Here is a 16,146-nt window from a genome sequence, read left to right on the forward strand (position 1 = left end):
AAAGCCTCAGAAAAGACCTAAGAAGACCTTAAGTTTGGGGCACCTAGGTGGCTCAGTCAGTTAAACATCCAACTCTTGATCTGAGCTCAGGTCTTGATCTCAGGATCATGAGTTCAAGCCCCGCATTGGGCTCCATGCTCGGTGTGGAGCCTACTTAAAAAAGAAGAAGGAGAAGACTTTAAGTTTATACCTCAGGCTGATCCTCAGCACAGAGATAGTCTACAACAATAAAAATAACAATAATGATGATAAATAAAAACAATAAAATCAATGAACCCTCAGAAAGGGATGATCTGATGTCCAGAGTTACCACATTATTAGATTCAAATGTTGAACAAAAGAATCACAAAGCATACAAAGAAACAGGAAAATGTGGCATTCAAAGAAGAAAAAAAAACCCAACAGAAACTGTCTTCAAAAAAGCCATGGGGTGCCTGGGTGGCTCAGTCGTTAAGAGTCTGCCTTTGGCTCAGGTCATGATCCCAGGACCCTGGAGCCCCACATTGGGCTCCCTGCTCAGTGGGGAATCTGCTCCCTCTCCCTCTGCCCCTTCCCCCCTGCTCATGCTTGCTCTCTCTCTCAAATGAATAAGCTAAAATCTTAAAAAAAAAAAAAACCTAATGGCAGATATGTTAAAGATTTTAAAATAGCTATCTTAAAGATGTTCAAGGAATTAAAGGAAGATGTGGAGGAACTCAAGAAGACAGTGTGTGTGAACAAAATGGAAATATCAATAAAGAGATAGAAAACCTAAAAAGAAACCAGAAAGAAATTCTGTAGTTGAAAAGTACAATAATTGAAATGAAAAATTCAGTAGAGGGATTCAAAGACAGATTTGAGCAGGCAGAAGAAAGAATCAGTGAACTTGAGTGTAGGACAATGGAATATTTCAAGTCTGAGACAGGGAAAATAAAGGTTGGAGAAAAGCAAACAGAACCTTAGAGACGTGTGGGATGCCATCAAGTGAACCAGTACTCAAGTGTGGGAGTCCCAAAAGGAGGAGAGACAGAGAAAGGAGGAGTGAGAGTATTTGAAGAAATATTGGTGGACATTTGGGTTGTTTCCAAGTTGTGGCTGAAAACTTTCCAAATTAGATGGAAGACATGAATATAAACAGCCAGGAAGCTCAACAAACTCCAAATAAAATGGACTCAAAGAGACTCATACTGAGACACATTATAACCAAACTTTCAGAAGCCAAAGAGAAAATCTTGACAGCAGCAAGAGAAGCAAATCATCACATACAAAGGAACCTCGGTAAGATTACCGGCAGATTTCTCATCAGGAACTTTGGAGGCCAGAAGACAGAGGGCCAATATATTCAAAGTGTTAAAAGAAAGAAACTGTCCACCAAGAATCCTATATCCAGAAAAACTGTTCTTCAAAAGTGAGGGAGAAATTAAGACATTCCCAGATAAACAAAAGCTGAGGGGGTTTGTGACCACCAGACTTGCCCTGCAAGAAATGCTCAAGGGAGTTTTGCAAAGTGAAATGAAAGGACACTAGACAGTAACTCAAAGCCATATGAAGAAATAAAGATCTCAATAAAGGAAAATACATGAGCAATTATTGGTTTTTAAGATTTTATTTATTTATTTATTTATTTATTTAAGAGAGAGAGTGCGAGTGCGCGCGAGCCCAGGGAGGGACGGGGGTAGGCAGAGGGACAAGGGTTGCTGTATGTATCAATAGTTCATTCCTTTTTTCTTTACTGAGTAGTATTCCATTATAAAGATATATTATTATCTATTCTTTCACTGTTGGGCATTTGAGTTGTTTTCAGTTTGGGGCTCTTATAAATAAAGCTATTATGAACATTTGTATAAAAATCTTTGTATGGACATATGCTTTTGGTTTTTTTGGGTGGGGAGTGGTAGTACTTTGGAAAGGAAAGGCTGAATCCTGTGGTAACTGTATGTTTAATTTTTAAAGAAACTTCCTAAGATTGGGAACAAAGCAAAATGTCCATTCTCGCTACTTTTATTCATTATACTAGAAATCCTAACCGGTACAATAAGGACGGAAGAAGAAATAAGGGGCGCCTGGGTGGCTCAGATGGTTAAGTGTCTGCCTTCAGCTCAGGTCATGATCCCAGGATCCTGGGATCAAGCCCCACATCGGGCTCCTGGCTCGGTGGGGAGCCTGCTTCTCCCTCACTGTCTGCCTCTCCCCCTGCTCATGCTCTCTCTTTCTGTCTGTATCTCTGTGTCTCAAATGAATAAATAAAATCTTAAAAAGAAAGAAAGAAAAGAAAGAAAAGGCCTACGTATTGGAAAGGAAAAAATAAAACTGTCCCTACTTGCAGATGACATGATTGTTTAGAAAAATTCCATGGAATCTACAAAAATTCCATGGAATCTACAAAAAACTGCTAGAACTAATAAATGAATTTAGCAAGGTTGTAGTATATAGATCTGAGATGGCTTAGGCTTGTAAGCCCCTTGCAACCGAGGTTATTTGAGAACTGCAGTGGGCTTAAGGAAAATCAGGCAGGCCTGGTTTAGGAGGAGAAAATGTTCTCTTCCCCTTTAACTCACGTTGCAAGTTCTGAATGCCCGGTTTTGCAGGGAGCGGCTCTTGCGTATACTCTTTCATAGGGGCGTGTTGTTCCCAGAAGGAGGGTGGCCAGAATCGTTCCGGGTTTAGGCTTGATCAAAACAGGATATAGTTTGTTCTTGTTTCTTCTTGCATGTCTTAGATTGTTCTCGCTGTGCCTCGTGTGCTTTCTTTCAAAGATATTGATGTGATCATTTTTCTTAGCTAAAAGTACATATTGTCATGTTGATTTGATTACTGCAAGTATATAGCTGTGTGGGAAATAAACGGCAGCATGCAGTTGCAAGTGCTGCCTTTGCTCTGCATCCCCTGTGTCCTGGTTCTTTCGCGACCCTTACCCAGGGACCCCAACGCACTAGACGTTGACATAGATCAACATGCAAAAATCAATTGCATTTATTCTATATACTAGCAATGAAAAATTGAAAACTGAAATTCTAAAAGTACTATTTACAATAGTTCAAAAAGGTGAAATGAATATGAATCTAATGATATATGTACAGTATCTGTAGCCTGAAAACTTATGAAACTAGGATTCTTATACATTGCTGGTGGTAATAAAAAATTATACAAGCACTCTGAAAAACAGTTTCTCCATTTCTTGTAAAGTTAAACAAACTCTTGCCTTATGACCCAGCAATCCTATTCCTAAGTATTTATCTTAGAGATAAAATTATATGTTTATCAAAAAACCTGTACAATAAATGTTTATAGCAGTTTAATTCATTACTGCCCCAAACGAGAAACAACCCAAACATCTTCAATGGCTTAATGGATAAACTGGAGTATGTCCATACAATGGAATGATATTTGTCCATAAAAAGGAATAAACGTCAATACACATACAACATGGATGAATCCCAGAGGCACGAATAGTGAGTGAAAGTAGCTGGTCTCAAAGGTTCCATACTGTGTGGTTCCATTTCTATGCCATTTTCAAAAAGGCAAATGTATAGTGATAGAGAACAGATCCATGGTTGTCTATGATTGGGATGAGGGGAGGATGGGGCTACAAAGGAGTAGAATGAGGGAGTTTTGGGGTGAATGAACTTTTGTATTTTGATTGTGGTATTAACTTTTACAAGTGATTTTGTTGCGAAAGAAATTTTTTTTAACATAGTGCTGTGGTTTAATAAGTGTTGACCATCCAAAGAAGAGGTCTGCCGTTTTGCTTATCCATTCCCTTAGTAATGGATATTTAAGTCACCTCCAGCTCTTCACCAGAGACATACAGTGCGATTATATAAATTGTATTCCTAAAGTTCTGCACATAGAGCAAGAAACAGATTTAATGCCCAATAAATTATTACTTTAGTTAACATTAAATAATAGTAAAACAACTTAAACAACTAGTTTCCTAGCTCCTGATCAAAACTGACCTCCTACTCTGACATCACTGCCCCAAACCAGGATTTGTTCACATGGCCACTATAACACTATTAAGGAAATAGGGAGAGGGATCTTCAAATTCTTACCTTTTTTCAGTGCCCACCCTTCCTAAACTTCTGCCTCTTTTCTTCTCTACCCTCTAGAAACTCACTGCTTTTTTCCTCCACATTAGCATCAAGTTTAAGGTAATTGGCTGCAGTTGGTGGTAGTCAGTTTAGTTGTTGGAGAGGAGTGTGTATGTGTTTAGTGGAAATTTGGTTCACTTCAATAAGCAGTTCTGGAAGAAACCATAGCATCAGTTTGCTGGTCACATCTTATGGGTGCTGTTGTAAAGCTGTTGGAAACAAGGCCTGTGCCTGAGGTGCTGTTACCTTGTCAGGAGAGACGATACTTTGTGTGGGAAACAGAAAAATACTGAAGTAAGATGGCTGAATGTGCTGGGGCTCTGTGGAGGGAGAGCGTGGGTGTCAGAGAAGTCAGGAAAGGTCTGCTAGAATTGGCAGGGAGATGTCTAGTGGGGCTCTCATGGATAGGTAGGTGGGAATGGGAGATGGAATTTCAGGGAGGGAAGAACATGAACCAGAGCCCTGGAGAGAGCAGTATGGGTGAGGATAGAGGCTAAATCCAGACAGATGAACAAATAGGTGTATGGCAGGATTATATTTCGTTTTAACTGTTGTCTCCCCACTCTCCAATTCTTTATACCACTTCTCTTACTCCTTGTCCCTCAGTTAGTAGGGCCATTATCTAGAAATGCAAAGAGCCAGAAATATCTTAACGTTCAGCCTTGAAGTTTTAAAGTAGGCTTATGTAAAGTGAGACAGAGACAATAATTCTGAAGGCCTAACTTTTGATTTGATAGACCTGGAATTTTCAAGTTCCTCGAAAGGCCTTATGGCATGATTGTTGCAAAACCATAGATTTGAGAAGAATGTGTGATAGTGGTCTGTGTAAGGTGGATGATATAACTCCCAAGGGCTAGGCCCCATCTCTTCCCTAGTACCTGGGGAGGAAGCAGTTCCCTGTGCGATGATCTTTTCTCCAGATCTTGGGGGAATTTCATCAGCCAAATGGGACGCCTCCACAACCCAGAGTCCTGAAGCACTGCAGTGGGACTTGAGAGCTGTTGGAAGAGGCCCTGAAGTAGCTGAGAGAGGAATGGCAGACCCGAGAGGGCCCATGTGGATGACCATCAGTGCCCAGACAGGGTTGGAGGTTCCCAGTGGACGCCAGCAGGAATGGAAGCCAAGTACCAGGCATCAGCAGGAATGTGGACATGAGCAGCAGAGAGGCAAAAATGAGACAGTTACCTCCTTCCCACCAGTCCTGTAGCCAAGCCCTGGGCAAGGAGAGTGGAAAGGGAGAAAGCCCTGAGGTGGCTGAGTTTATTCAAACTGGTTAAGTTTCTGCCTACCGCTGGGTCAGATGAGGGATTCTTACAACCAAAGTATCATAAAAATAAGCAATATATTAAAATACTTTTATATTATGTATATTTATGTAAATATATTATTATATTTGAGTTTGTGGCCTGAGAAATTTGCCCGTGCCGCTGAAGTTCTTTGGCATATGATACATATAATTTTTAAAATACCAAAATAATCCACAAAATTTCCAAATTTTGGAAAATTGTATCATTCTTCCATTCACTCAGGGATTTCTCTTGTAACTCTCTTCAGTGCAATCAGAAAGCCATTCTTCGGGGTGCCTGGGTGGCTCAGTCATTAGGCGTCTGCCTTCGGCTCAGGTCATGATCCCAGGGTCCTGGGATCGAGCCCCGCGTTGGGCTCCCTGCTCGGCCAGGAGCCTGCTTCTCCCTCTCCCACTCCCCCTGCTTGTGTTCCCTCTCTAGCTGTCTCTCTCTCTCTCTCTGTCAAATAAATAAAATAAAATCTTTAAAAAAAAAAAGAAAAAAGAAAGCCATTCTTCTATGGGAAACATCTAGTTGGCTTGTTTTTGTTTTTGCCCTAGATGGCATTTACCAGTCATGGTTCTGAATGCTTATTATTTCAGAGACTTAAATGCCCCCTCATTAAATTCAAATTTGATTTGTTTGTGCTTTCTCCTGCAAACTGACATGATGGGAAACTGGATGCCTAGGGACAAAGATAAAGTATTAGCTGGAGTGCGTCTTTAACTCAAAGAGTTGATTTAGAACCAGACAACTTTCTAGAAAGAACTTGGATAGACTATGCTATGGCCAAACTCCCCTGTCCTTTGTCCTTTGTAGGAGTCAGTAGTTTTCATTAAGTCTTCTTCCACCCCTGGTGCAGTTGGCTATGTCAGTTAAACCACAATAAAACTATTTAAATAAAATAATAAATGTCTATTCCCCCTTATCCTCTCCCCACCTTTTACTTTTTCCTATGTGGCTCCTATATCATTGGAGTCTTTTATAATAAGATGGGTTTTATGTGTTCTTGCATAATAAGCAGAGAAACTAAAAACAAATCTTCCCCCCAAGAGTCCTAGGCCCCAGTTTTCATACCCTGCTGAGCCCCAGCTGCCTCTTATGTTCCCTGTGTCCACTGAAGATGCATGAAGTAAGCAGCAGAGAAGGAAAGGAATGATGTAAAGGGGCAAGAGACAGGACAGAGGAGATGGGGTCTATTTTAACAGAACTTGGAGTCTGATTTTTCAAAATCTGCCATACCTCCCAGGGAAATATTAGAACAAAACAGCCAACTGTGGCCTTAAGGTTGGGCTCAGAGTGCTCTGAAGGAGGCTAATGCTGATCTCTTGCCCAGCTAACAAGAAAAAGTGACCAATCAGAGTGAAAGGAAAACCAGACTTTAGGTCCAAGTATCAAAGTTCTGGTCTTGCTTTGCCCATAGCTATGTCAGTGTGAGACACTCAAGTTTTCCAGATCTCTGTTTCCTGCAAAATGTGTGGGTTGTAGACAATGAATTTTAAGGGCCCTTTCAGCACTAAAATTCCACTTCTAGTCTTGGGTTATACACCAATCACAGCAGAAACTTTATTAGAAATATAAAATACATCTACAGGAACTCTCTCTGTTCTTAGCTCTCCACTTGCTCCTCAACTTGTTGATGACCAGCAGTCAGGAGGGGTGTCCTGCGGTCCAGGACAAGAAGCACCTCCTCAGGAACAATGGACAAGTTACTGCAGCAACATCAGCAGCACTAGTTCTAACCTCCAAACCGAAACAGGAAGCCAGGTGGCCCCATTTTCAGTATTTCGGGGGTGAAGGAGAGACTGATGTGGACAGATTTCCTCCACCCACATGGGCCCTACTGTAAAGATCCCAGACATCAGCCTGCAACCAATTATGGATGTACAGCCTTTGACCTCCAAAAATGAGCTGATGCCTCCTATGGAACAAGAAAGGATGGGGAGATACATGGATGTTTTAGGAAATCAGAGAGGAATCAGTCCTTCCTCATTCCCCAAACCCCAAGTGTCAGAACCCCTTGGGATCCACCCAGATGTCTGGTTTTCCAGCCTCTGAAACCACCGGATGTTCAGTTTACCTCCAGTGATCTGAAGTCTTCCTTGATAGCACTGAATTGTATCATTGGGGCAGGGAAGAGAAGGAGCATTCAGACAGGTCCCCAAAGCCACACAGGTTGGGCAGTGGAGGCGTGGTGACATACTGGGAGCTAGAGGGAGAAACAGAGGGCAATTAGGGTATGTCCTGCCTCTGGACTTGTCTCTTCTTGCTTCCCTCTCTTCCCCAAGTCTTTGCTGCTGCCACCCCACAATCAAGGCCTATCACTGCAACCTTGCCATGCCTCTCCAACTGATTCTCTCTGCTATCAGAACCCATCCAACATGACTTCCAAACTGTGTGCTTAGGTGTGGAGACAGACATGAAAAGGACACAGTTCCTGCCACTGAGATCACCATCTAGAAGAAGGTCATGCCAGTAATTATAGTACATCTCAGTAGGCACTGTGTCCAAGGTATGATGGCAAAGGAATGGAGGGGTATCTAACCACCTGGAAGAATCTGCTAACTATTTTCACAGAGTGGACACCTGAGTTGAGGTGGAGGGTGAACAGAGGTTAGCTGAGTGAAAATGGGGGTTGGGGTGGGTAGCAAAGTAAACAGCAAGGACAAAGGCTGGGAGGTGTGAGCAGCTTGGTGGATTTCGGGGACTGTGAGACACTGCAGTGTTGGTATTCAGCTGGTAGGCACGGATAGGGGTGGACGGGTTTTTTATGGCCAGCATCCCTTCTGAGTGGCCAGTACTGTATCTGTTGTTATGTATTTTGACTACTGGCCCCAGCTGAAACACAACGGACAGGGAAGGAAGAGAAGGAAGTGAGCTGGAAAGTTAGGCAGGGCCAGATCGCCGTAGGGCCTGGCCAGCTCGGGGAAGCAGTCACTGCCAGACTGATTATGCCACACCATCCTGCTTGGAAACCTCCACTGACCCTTTATTGCTTCATCAACACAAAACCCAGCTTGACACCTCAGCCTTCACTGACAGCCCGGTGCTCTGAGCAGTGTTGAGACCCCACCCACGGTAACAATTTAGAAAAAGGCAGGCAAAGGCTCTGAGGTTCTTTTGTGTATGGCCCCACTGGGCCTGAGCCAAGTAAGAACACAGAGAGGAAGAGCCGCCATCCTCTCAGGGGTTTACCGAGCTTCCCTCAGGGCGCACGTCTCACCTCCCCACGCACCCTGGGTCTCCTCCTCCTTCCACAGCTCCAGTAAGTTCTGCCTGCTGTTGCACAAGGGCTCCTCACAGTAGCTGCTGTAGGAGACTGTGATTATGCCTGGGGGTGGGGAGTGCTGGACATACATTATCGCCTGCGTCCCGTCTGCCACGCAGCCCTTAGTGCCCAACACGGCTGTCTTGGCCCCTGTTCGGAGACAGGAGGGAAAGAAAGGGGATGGTGGGCCTATGGTTTGGCCCCAGGGGAGGGGGAACAGCCCTGCCCACAACGTACCCTTCCCCCACCCGACCCAACCGCCCTTTCTCGCTTTACCTGCTTTAATCATCAGAAGGGATTCCTGGCACAGTGACCCATTGTCACAAGTCTCAACGTTCTCTGTGGTCCAATTAAACGTCTTCCTTGGGTCCTCTTCTACACTCATCGATGTGCCCTTGTGACAGTGCAAATTTTGCTCCACTGGGGAGGAAATGAGACCCCGGTGAAGCACCTGCCCCCACCCCCTCCGCAGTCCTCCGTCCCCAGAGGTGCATGCTCTCTGAACCAGCTCTCCCCCCGGGACCCCCGTTCTTACAGGCCAAGGAGGTGGCCCCGAGGAGGAGGAGGAGGAACAGCAAACCCTGGACACGACGGGCTCCCATGGCGTCTCTCAGAGCGGCTTGCAAGAGCGGCTGCGGATCTGCGATTTGAGAGAGAAGAGGGGGCTGTTCGGCCTCACACAGCGAGGCTGCATCGACCTTCTGGCAAGTACTGTCACTGCGGGGCGCGCCGGAAGACCGAGGCCTCCACTGCCGGGGTGGCCCTGGCTGGCCTGCGAATGTGAGCACATTAGCACGTTTACTGTGCCTCAGTTTCCACAGCTGCAACCCTCCGACCCAAACCCCTATTCTCCGAAGACAGAGGAGTTCAACGACCAGCACCCGCCAGCCTCGGGGTCCCGGGTGCGGCCGGACGCCCCTTCGGCCTCAGGCTCAGGAGGCCTGGTTCAAGCTGTGTCCTCCCACGCCCCGGGATCCTCGGCCCACCAGGCCCCAGGCCCCCCAGAACTCGGAGTTCTGAGATCCCAGTCCTGTTCTACCGAGGGATCCAGGGCTTTGGGTTCCAGCCGCCATTTGCCGCAGGATTCCGAGCCCCCCGGCCTCCATCCCGCTCAGACCCAGGAGTCCTGCCCCCCCACCCCTCCTCTTTCCTCGGGACCCAGGAATCTGGGTCCCCAGCCCTCCTTTTCTCCTGAAGGGACCCAAATTCCACCCGGCTTTCAGATAACCTCACAAGAACCTCACGGTGCTGAAGGAACGGCCCGGAACGCCCCTCTCGTTCCACTCAGCCTCGGCTTCGTCCCTCAGGCACACGGAAGGCGGGGCCAGCTTCGCCCAACAGGTTACTCGAAGCCCCATTGGTCAATGTGAAAGCATCTGATGCGCTCATTGGATGAACCCGAAGGAACGCCGCACCCCATTGGCCCTGGGGAAGCCCATTCCTGCCCGGCTTAGAAGGCACGCATGCGCAGAATGGCGAGTGGCGAGCGTGCTGGGGTTGGGGGGAGGTCGCTGTGTTCGCAGCGCCCAGTGAGCGAAGCAGGGCGGGCGGTGCGTCCTCAAACGGCCTCCCGGATCACTTTCTCTCGTTGGGCGGTGGCGTCTCTGCTTCTCCAGCCAGGCTAGGAGGTCACACCCTTGGCTGTCCTCCACTGAACTGCTCTCCCTGCCCAAATCGCCTCCCGTGTTCCCAGCCTGGGCCCTGCCGCAGCACCCGCCCGATGGCCGTGGTCCCTGGGAGGCAGCTTGGCCTCGTCACCTTCCCGCGCGGCGGTTCCTGGCCAGCCCGGGCGTCTCCCTCTGATCGCGTCACAGCGCCGGCCCCCTCCATGGCCTTCTGGAAGGCTGAATAGAGAAATACCGGCTTCAGAGTCACGTCCAGCCCCCCTGGCTGTGGGCATGAGCAGTGACCACGAGGGCGCAGGTTGCCGCTGTAGCTCCCCCACGTGGCCGTGCCACTGCCACCGGGAAGACGTGGCTTTCGTGCGGATTTCTTGTTCGTGGCTGAAAACTCTATTTCATACATACGTAAGCTGTCCAGATCTATATGTAACATGAAGCAAAGGGGTCCTTGGTGTACTCTCAGACTTGGTGCTGTTTCTGTGAGTGCTGTGGGGTAAATGAATATTTTTAATAGAGGAAATACCACGATTAGAACCTTAAAAAAACTGGGGAGAGTTCATACAAATATAAGAGAAAGCAATTTAGCTAGATCAGGAAGAATATTATGGCCTTTTATTTATTTATTTATTTTTTTAAAGATTTTATTTATTTATTTGAGAGAGAGAGAATGAGAGACAGAGAGCACGAGCGGGAAGAGGGTCAGAGGGAGAAGCAGACTCCCCGCTGAGCAGGGAGCCCGATGTGGGACTGGATCCCGGGACTCCGGGATCATGACCTGAGCCGAAGGCAGTCGCTTAACCAACTGAGCCACCCAGGCGCCCTATGGCCTTTTAGAATCCACCAAAAAATGTTTTCAAAGATGAAATAACCCAGGACAAAGGAGTTACAATTAGGTTATATCGTAGCCCCCAATTATTTCATGTTTTAACATTCCGAACACTAAGAATCGGCATGTGATTCCGGGAGGGGATGAGAAATATTTAGGTGTCAGATGCCTTTACATCCTGGGGCTATAGGACAGGGTGCGTTGGGATCATTAGGAGGCAGGAAAGGATGAAGCACCTTACAGAAGGACCATGGCCAATCCCATCCTTGCCCCAGCAACCTGACCAGGGCAGTGCCCACAGATTTCAGGGGAGGAGGTCTCTCTGTGTGATGGTAGTGAGCATGGCTGATTCTGTCCTCACTGTCTGGCTGGCATATTCTGGAAGCTTTGGCAGTTCTTAGAATAACCGAAGGGACTGTCTTGATTGATGCCCTTTAACAAGGAACAGACTTACAGGATAGACAGTTTTTAGTGCTCCCTGTGGTTTGGGCACCGCCTCCAGGAGCAAAGTAAGAGAGAAGATAGTAAGAAATTCACTTCAAATACTGGGTCCCTGATGCCTGGCCCCCAGTTCTCTCATCTCTCAGGAATCTGTGGGTCCATGTTGCCAGCCCCCTCCTTCCTCAGACCCAGGAGTCCAGACTCCCAGCCCCCTCCTCCTTCAGACTCAGGAGTCCAGGCCCCCAGCCCCCTCCTCCCTCAGACTCAGGAGTCCAGGCCCCAGCCCCCTCCTCCCTCAGACCCAGGAGTCCAGGTCCCCAACCCCCTCCTCCCTCAGACCCAGGAGTCCAGGCCCCCAGCCCCTCCTCCCTCAGACTCAGGAGTCCAGGCCCCCAGCCCCCTCCTCCCTCAGACCCAGGAATCAGGCCCCTGGTCCTCTCCTCCCTCAGACTCAGGGGTCCAGGTCCCAGCCTACTGTCATCTGGACCCAGCAATCCAAGTCACTACCCCCCTCAACTCTCAGCATCCAAACATAAAATAAAGTACCCTTTGTGTACTTTCAGAATTGGTACTATTCCTAGAAGTTAAGCTATAAATGAATATTTATTTTTAATAGAGAAAATGCCTCAGTCAGAATGGTGTTAGTAAAAGCTCTTAATTTTACATAAAAATATATTAAAAACTTTCAGTTGGGGACAGTTAATATTAAGTATAATTATTAATATATCATTAACAAAAACATTAAGAATAGTTAGTATAAATATGAAGAGGTAGTTCTGGTCCCAAGGACCCTGTCCCTTAGGCCCTGGGACCCTCCCTCATCCCTTCCCGTCTCTCTGACTAGCACTTGCCCTGCCTCCAGGCCTGACCCCACAGCTGGCTTCTAGCTCCTGTAGTGAAGATCATCCTAAATTGACTCTTGGCCTGTGGGTTTGTTTTCTGGGGCTGCCATTACTAAGTACCACAGCCTGGGAGGCTTACACAACGGAAAGGTATTATCATCACACTTCTGGAGGCTGGAAGCCCAAAGTCAAGGTGTTGGCAGGGTTGGTTCCTTCTGAGGGCTGGGAGGGAAGGATCTGTCCCAGACCTCTCTCCTTGGCTTGTGGACGGCTGTCTTCTCTCCGAGTCTTCACATCCTCTGCCCTCTATGTGTGTTTGTGTGCAGATTTTTCCCTTTGAATAAGGACACCAGTCATACGGGATTGGGTCCCACCTTAATGACCTCATCTTCATTTGATTACCTCTGTAAAGACTTTATCTCTAAATAAGGTCACTTTCTGAGGTCCTGGGGGTCAGGACCTCAACATATGAATTTGGAAGGGGGGGAGACACAATTCAAGCCATCATAGATTGAGAGAGATGTGTGTTGCAGTTGAAGTAGTGAGTACAGAATAGTGTACTCGCATGCCCCACTGGCCAAGCCAGCCAGGCACCCCCCTCAAATGGTATCTAAAAAAATATTTCACTTTCCAGTTGTTCATTGCTAATATCTGGAAATATTTAAGAATATGTAGTATAGAATAATATAGAATATTTAAATTTTATTAGCTTGGGTATAGACTTCACTCTAGGGCTGGTTTAGCCTTGCTCCTAAGGTACAATTTTTCTAGGGTCTCTACTGAATGTCCTGTGTCTTCAACAAGGTCTCTCTGCCCTGGTTTCTTGGAATTTGAATGTTTTCCCTTTCAGAGTGGGTTTTGGACGTTGTTCCACATACAGCTCCCTGGAAGGTTTTTCACAAGCTTAGATGAGGGGCTTTTTTTTTTTTTTCCTTTTCTATTCTAAAGTAAATTGCCTGTATGTATCTCCTTGCTTGACCCTAGTCAGGGAGGGAGCATGGCATTTTTATTTGCCATGTGTGTTTTTAATTCATTTTTGGCATTGTAAAGATGGCCCCAACCTACTTCTATATAAAGTAATACAAAAGCAGGCATTCAGAGTTAGTGTGGGTTTAAAATTGTATTCACTGATGTAAACAAAGTAATAGTAAATCTTTCTTTAGGTTCAGTTTTTTATTTTTTTATTTTAATTTTTTTTAAAGATTGCATTTATTTATTAGAGAGAGAGAGTGCGCACCAGGGGGGTGGGAGGCAGATGGAGAGGGAGAAGCAGATTTCCTGCTGTGCGTGGAGCCCGACGTGGGGCTCAATCACATGACCCCAAGATCATGACCTGAGCGGAAATCAAGAGTCAGACGCTTAACTGACTAAGCCACCCAGGCACCCCACTGGATGTACTTTTCAAGTGTGTGGGGGGACACGTCGGGCTTGATGGATGCCTCCAGGCCCCAGTGGACATCGTGAGGATCGTGTCCTGCTGGATGGACTGCCCCCACCTCTCCTCTCTGGCGTCTCGCACGAGCTGGGACCAAGCTGAACCCGTCCCAGCGCCCCCCTCTCAGCGCCTTAACTGCACACATAATTCCAGCATTCACTTCCGGTCTTCACAGAGGCTCAGCCTGCACACATCTCCTTCTATTAAAGGTCTTTCCTGCCATGTGGGTGCTGCAGCAAGAATCATGAGAGTCACTACTGAATCTTTGGTCCCCCCTGCCCCACGTGGACTCTGTCACCCAAACCTCTCCAGGTCCCCCACCTGCCCCGACATTTCTCCTATTTCTCTACCACTTTCTCCTCCACCATGACCACGAGTCCAAATTGTCATTTCCTACGTGGACCTGGCAGGGTCTAACCAGCCTTGCAGGGCGTGAGGTTCCTTTGCCATAACAAATTACCACAACCACAGTGGCTTCACCCAACACAACCTGTTAATCCTAGAGTTTTGTAGGTCAGAAGCCTGACACAGAGCCACAGGGATCGCCCAAGACAATCTCCCCATTTAAAGGCCAGCCTAGTAACAACCTTAATTCCCCGTTGCCTTGTCCAGTCACGTATTCACAGGCTCTGGGGAGCAGGGTGTGGACATTCTTGGGGGTCACTCTTCTGCCTATGACAGCTTCCACTGTCTCCTCTCTCTGGGGTCTTCTCTGCACGGCAAGCAGAGCGATACCACTAGAATAACTTCATGTAAACAGATCATGTCGCTTCTAGAAAACAGATCAAACAACGAATAAACAGTCCCTTTAGACACGTCCGACTGCACTTCGAATAAGACACAGGGTCCCTCATGTGGCCTCCAAAGCCCTGCATGATGGGCCCCCAGGCTTCAGGCGCACTGGCCGCTCCAGGTTTGAGGGGAGGTGGGTGTGAATAGAGAGGGTGGGTCTCCCTGTCCTTTCATTCCTGGGGGTAGATCCCCTTTCTTGTAATTGTGTGGTGGGGTCATGAAGACTCAAACCTCCATGTAGCTCTTTACCTCTGTAAAGACCTCATTTGAATGATGAGGCGCAAGAGCCAGGACACGGCAGGCTGCACATTTCCAGGTGGCCCCAGGAGAGATGCCCCGCTGCGTGGTTGCTCCACGCACACCCTCTCCCCTCGATGGTCTCTCTTGAGCCAGGTCCTTCCTCTGGGTCTTCAGATGCATCACGTGCCTTCATCCCTGCCCACGTGGACCCGGGAGGGCAGCCCCTGCACGGAAGGTCCCTCAGGCCACCAGCAGGGGGGAGGCCGGGGCTTCGTGGACCCAAGCTGCAGACTCGTACAAAAAGGGAAGGTCCTTGGGGCGCCTGGGTGGCTCAGTCGTTAGGCGTCTGCCTTTGGCTCAGGTCATGATCCCAGGGTCCTGGGATCGAGCCCCGCATCGGGCTCCCTGCTCCCTGCTTCTCCCTCTCTGACTCCCCCTCCTTGTGTTCCCTCTCTCGTTGTCTCTCTCTCTCTGTCAAATAAATAAAATAAAATAAAAAAATCTTTAAAAAAAAAAAAAAAAGGGAAGGTCCGCTCAACAAGCCCAGGCCTGGTGAGCCCATCGTGGCTACCACGTCCCAGGGCTGCGTGGGGGTCAGAAACTGTGGTAAGAAATCCGGTCTCTTAATGTGAACCCCAAGGGTACCCTTGAGCCCAGAAAGAGGACAGGCCCCAGAGCACCATCTGGCTCTCTTGGGTGAGGATGGTTGATATTCCAAGAAGCAGTTGCTCTGGTCCCTTTCCTGTGACTTTGCAGCTCTGCCCGCTCGGAGGGGTTCCCTCCATGCCTATCCTGGAGCCCGTGAGTGGGAGGAACCAAGAGGCATGTTTTGTGCCCTCTGCAAAGTGTCCTCTTTGCCCTCACCGTTTGTTACCACCATGAGTGACTCTCCTCCTCTCTCCTCTGCACTGCCTGCTAGACGCTTCCCCTTTAGGGTGCTAATTCTATTTAGTATTTCAGAAAAGGCAAAGGCTTTCTTAAACACAAGGGAGCTCCCATGGCCTCACAGAGCACCTGACTCAGGAGCTTCCCAACCTGCTCATCTAAGGTGTCTCCCTCCACACCGTCCCCTGTCCTCATTCTTCCTTTTTTGATTTCCATTATTTTAAACTTCATTTTTAATTAAAACACATTTTTCTTAGTATAGGCTCCATGCCCAGCATGGAGCCCAACGCGGGGCTGGAACACAAACCCTGAGATCAAAACCTGAGCTGAGATCAAGAGTTGGATGCTTAACCAACTGAGCCACCCAAGAACTTCTATTTTTATTTTTTAAAGTAAGCTTGAGACCACCACCTAGAGACAAGAGTCTCATGCTCTATGG

General features: G+C 47.4%; 1 protein-coding gene across 1 annotated transcript; it reads right to left on the reverse strand.

The window, feature by feature from the left end:
• Window positions 1–7,065: 7,065 nt before the first annotated feature.
• On the reverse strand, window positions 7,066–9,398 carry TEX101 (testis expressed 101). Its single transcript, XM_032388963.1, has 5 exons — window positions 9,160–9,398; window positions 8,901–9,044; window positions 8,592–8,774; window positions 7,437–7,565; window positions 7,066–7,277 (listed from the first exon to the last, which is right to left on the reverse strand). The coding sequence occupies exons 1-5, from the start codon at window positions 9,224–9,226 to the stop codon at window positions 7,066–7,068; spliced, it is 735 nt and encodes a 244-aa protein (XP_032244854.1). The 5' UTR covers window positions 9,227–9,398.
• Window positions 9,399–16,146: the final 6,748 nt, after the last annotated feature.

This window comes from Phoca vitulina, unplaced genomic scaffold, assembly GCF_004348235.1.
Source record: "Phoca vitulina isolate PV1807 unplaced genomic scaffold, GSC_HSeal_1.0 scaffold52, whole genome shotgun sequence".
Taxonomy (NCBI): domain Eukaryota; kingdom Metazoa; phylum Chordata; class Mammalia; order Carnivora; family Phocidae; genus Phoca; species Phoca vitulina.

Coding starts and splice junctions, on each gene's coding strand:
- TEX101 (XM_032388963.1), bottom strand. CDS start 9,226: ATGGGAGCCCGTCGTGTCCAGGGTTTGCTGTTCCTCCTCCTCCTCCTC. Junction 9,045..9,159: donor CGGGGCCACCTCCTTGGCCT/GTAAGAACGGGG, acceptor TTTCCTCCCCAG/TGGAGCAAAATTTGCACTGT. Junction 7,278..7,436: donor AAGACTTCAGATCACTGGAG/GTAAACTGAACA, acceptor CTTGTTCCATAG/GAGGCATCAGCTCATTTTTG.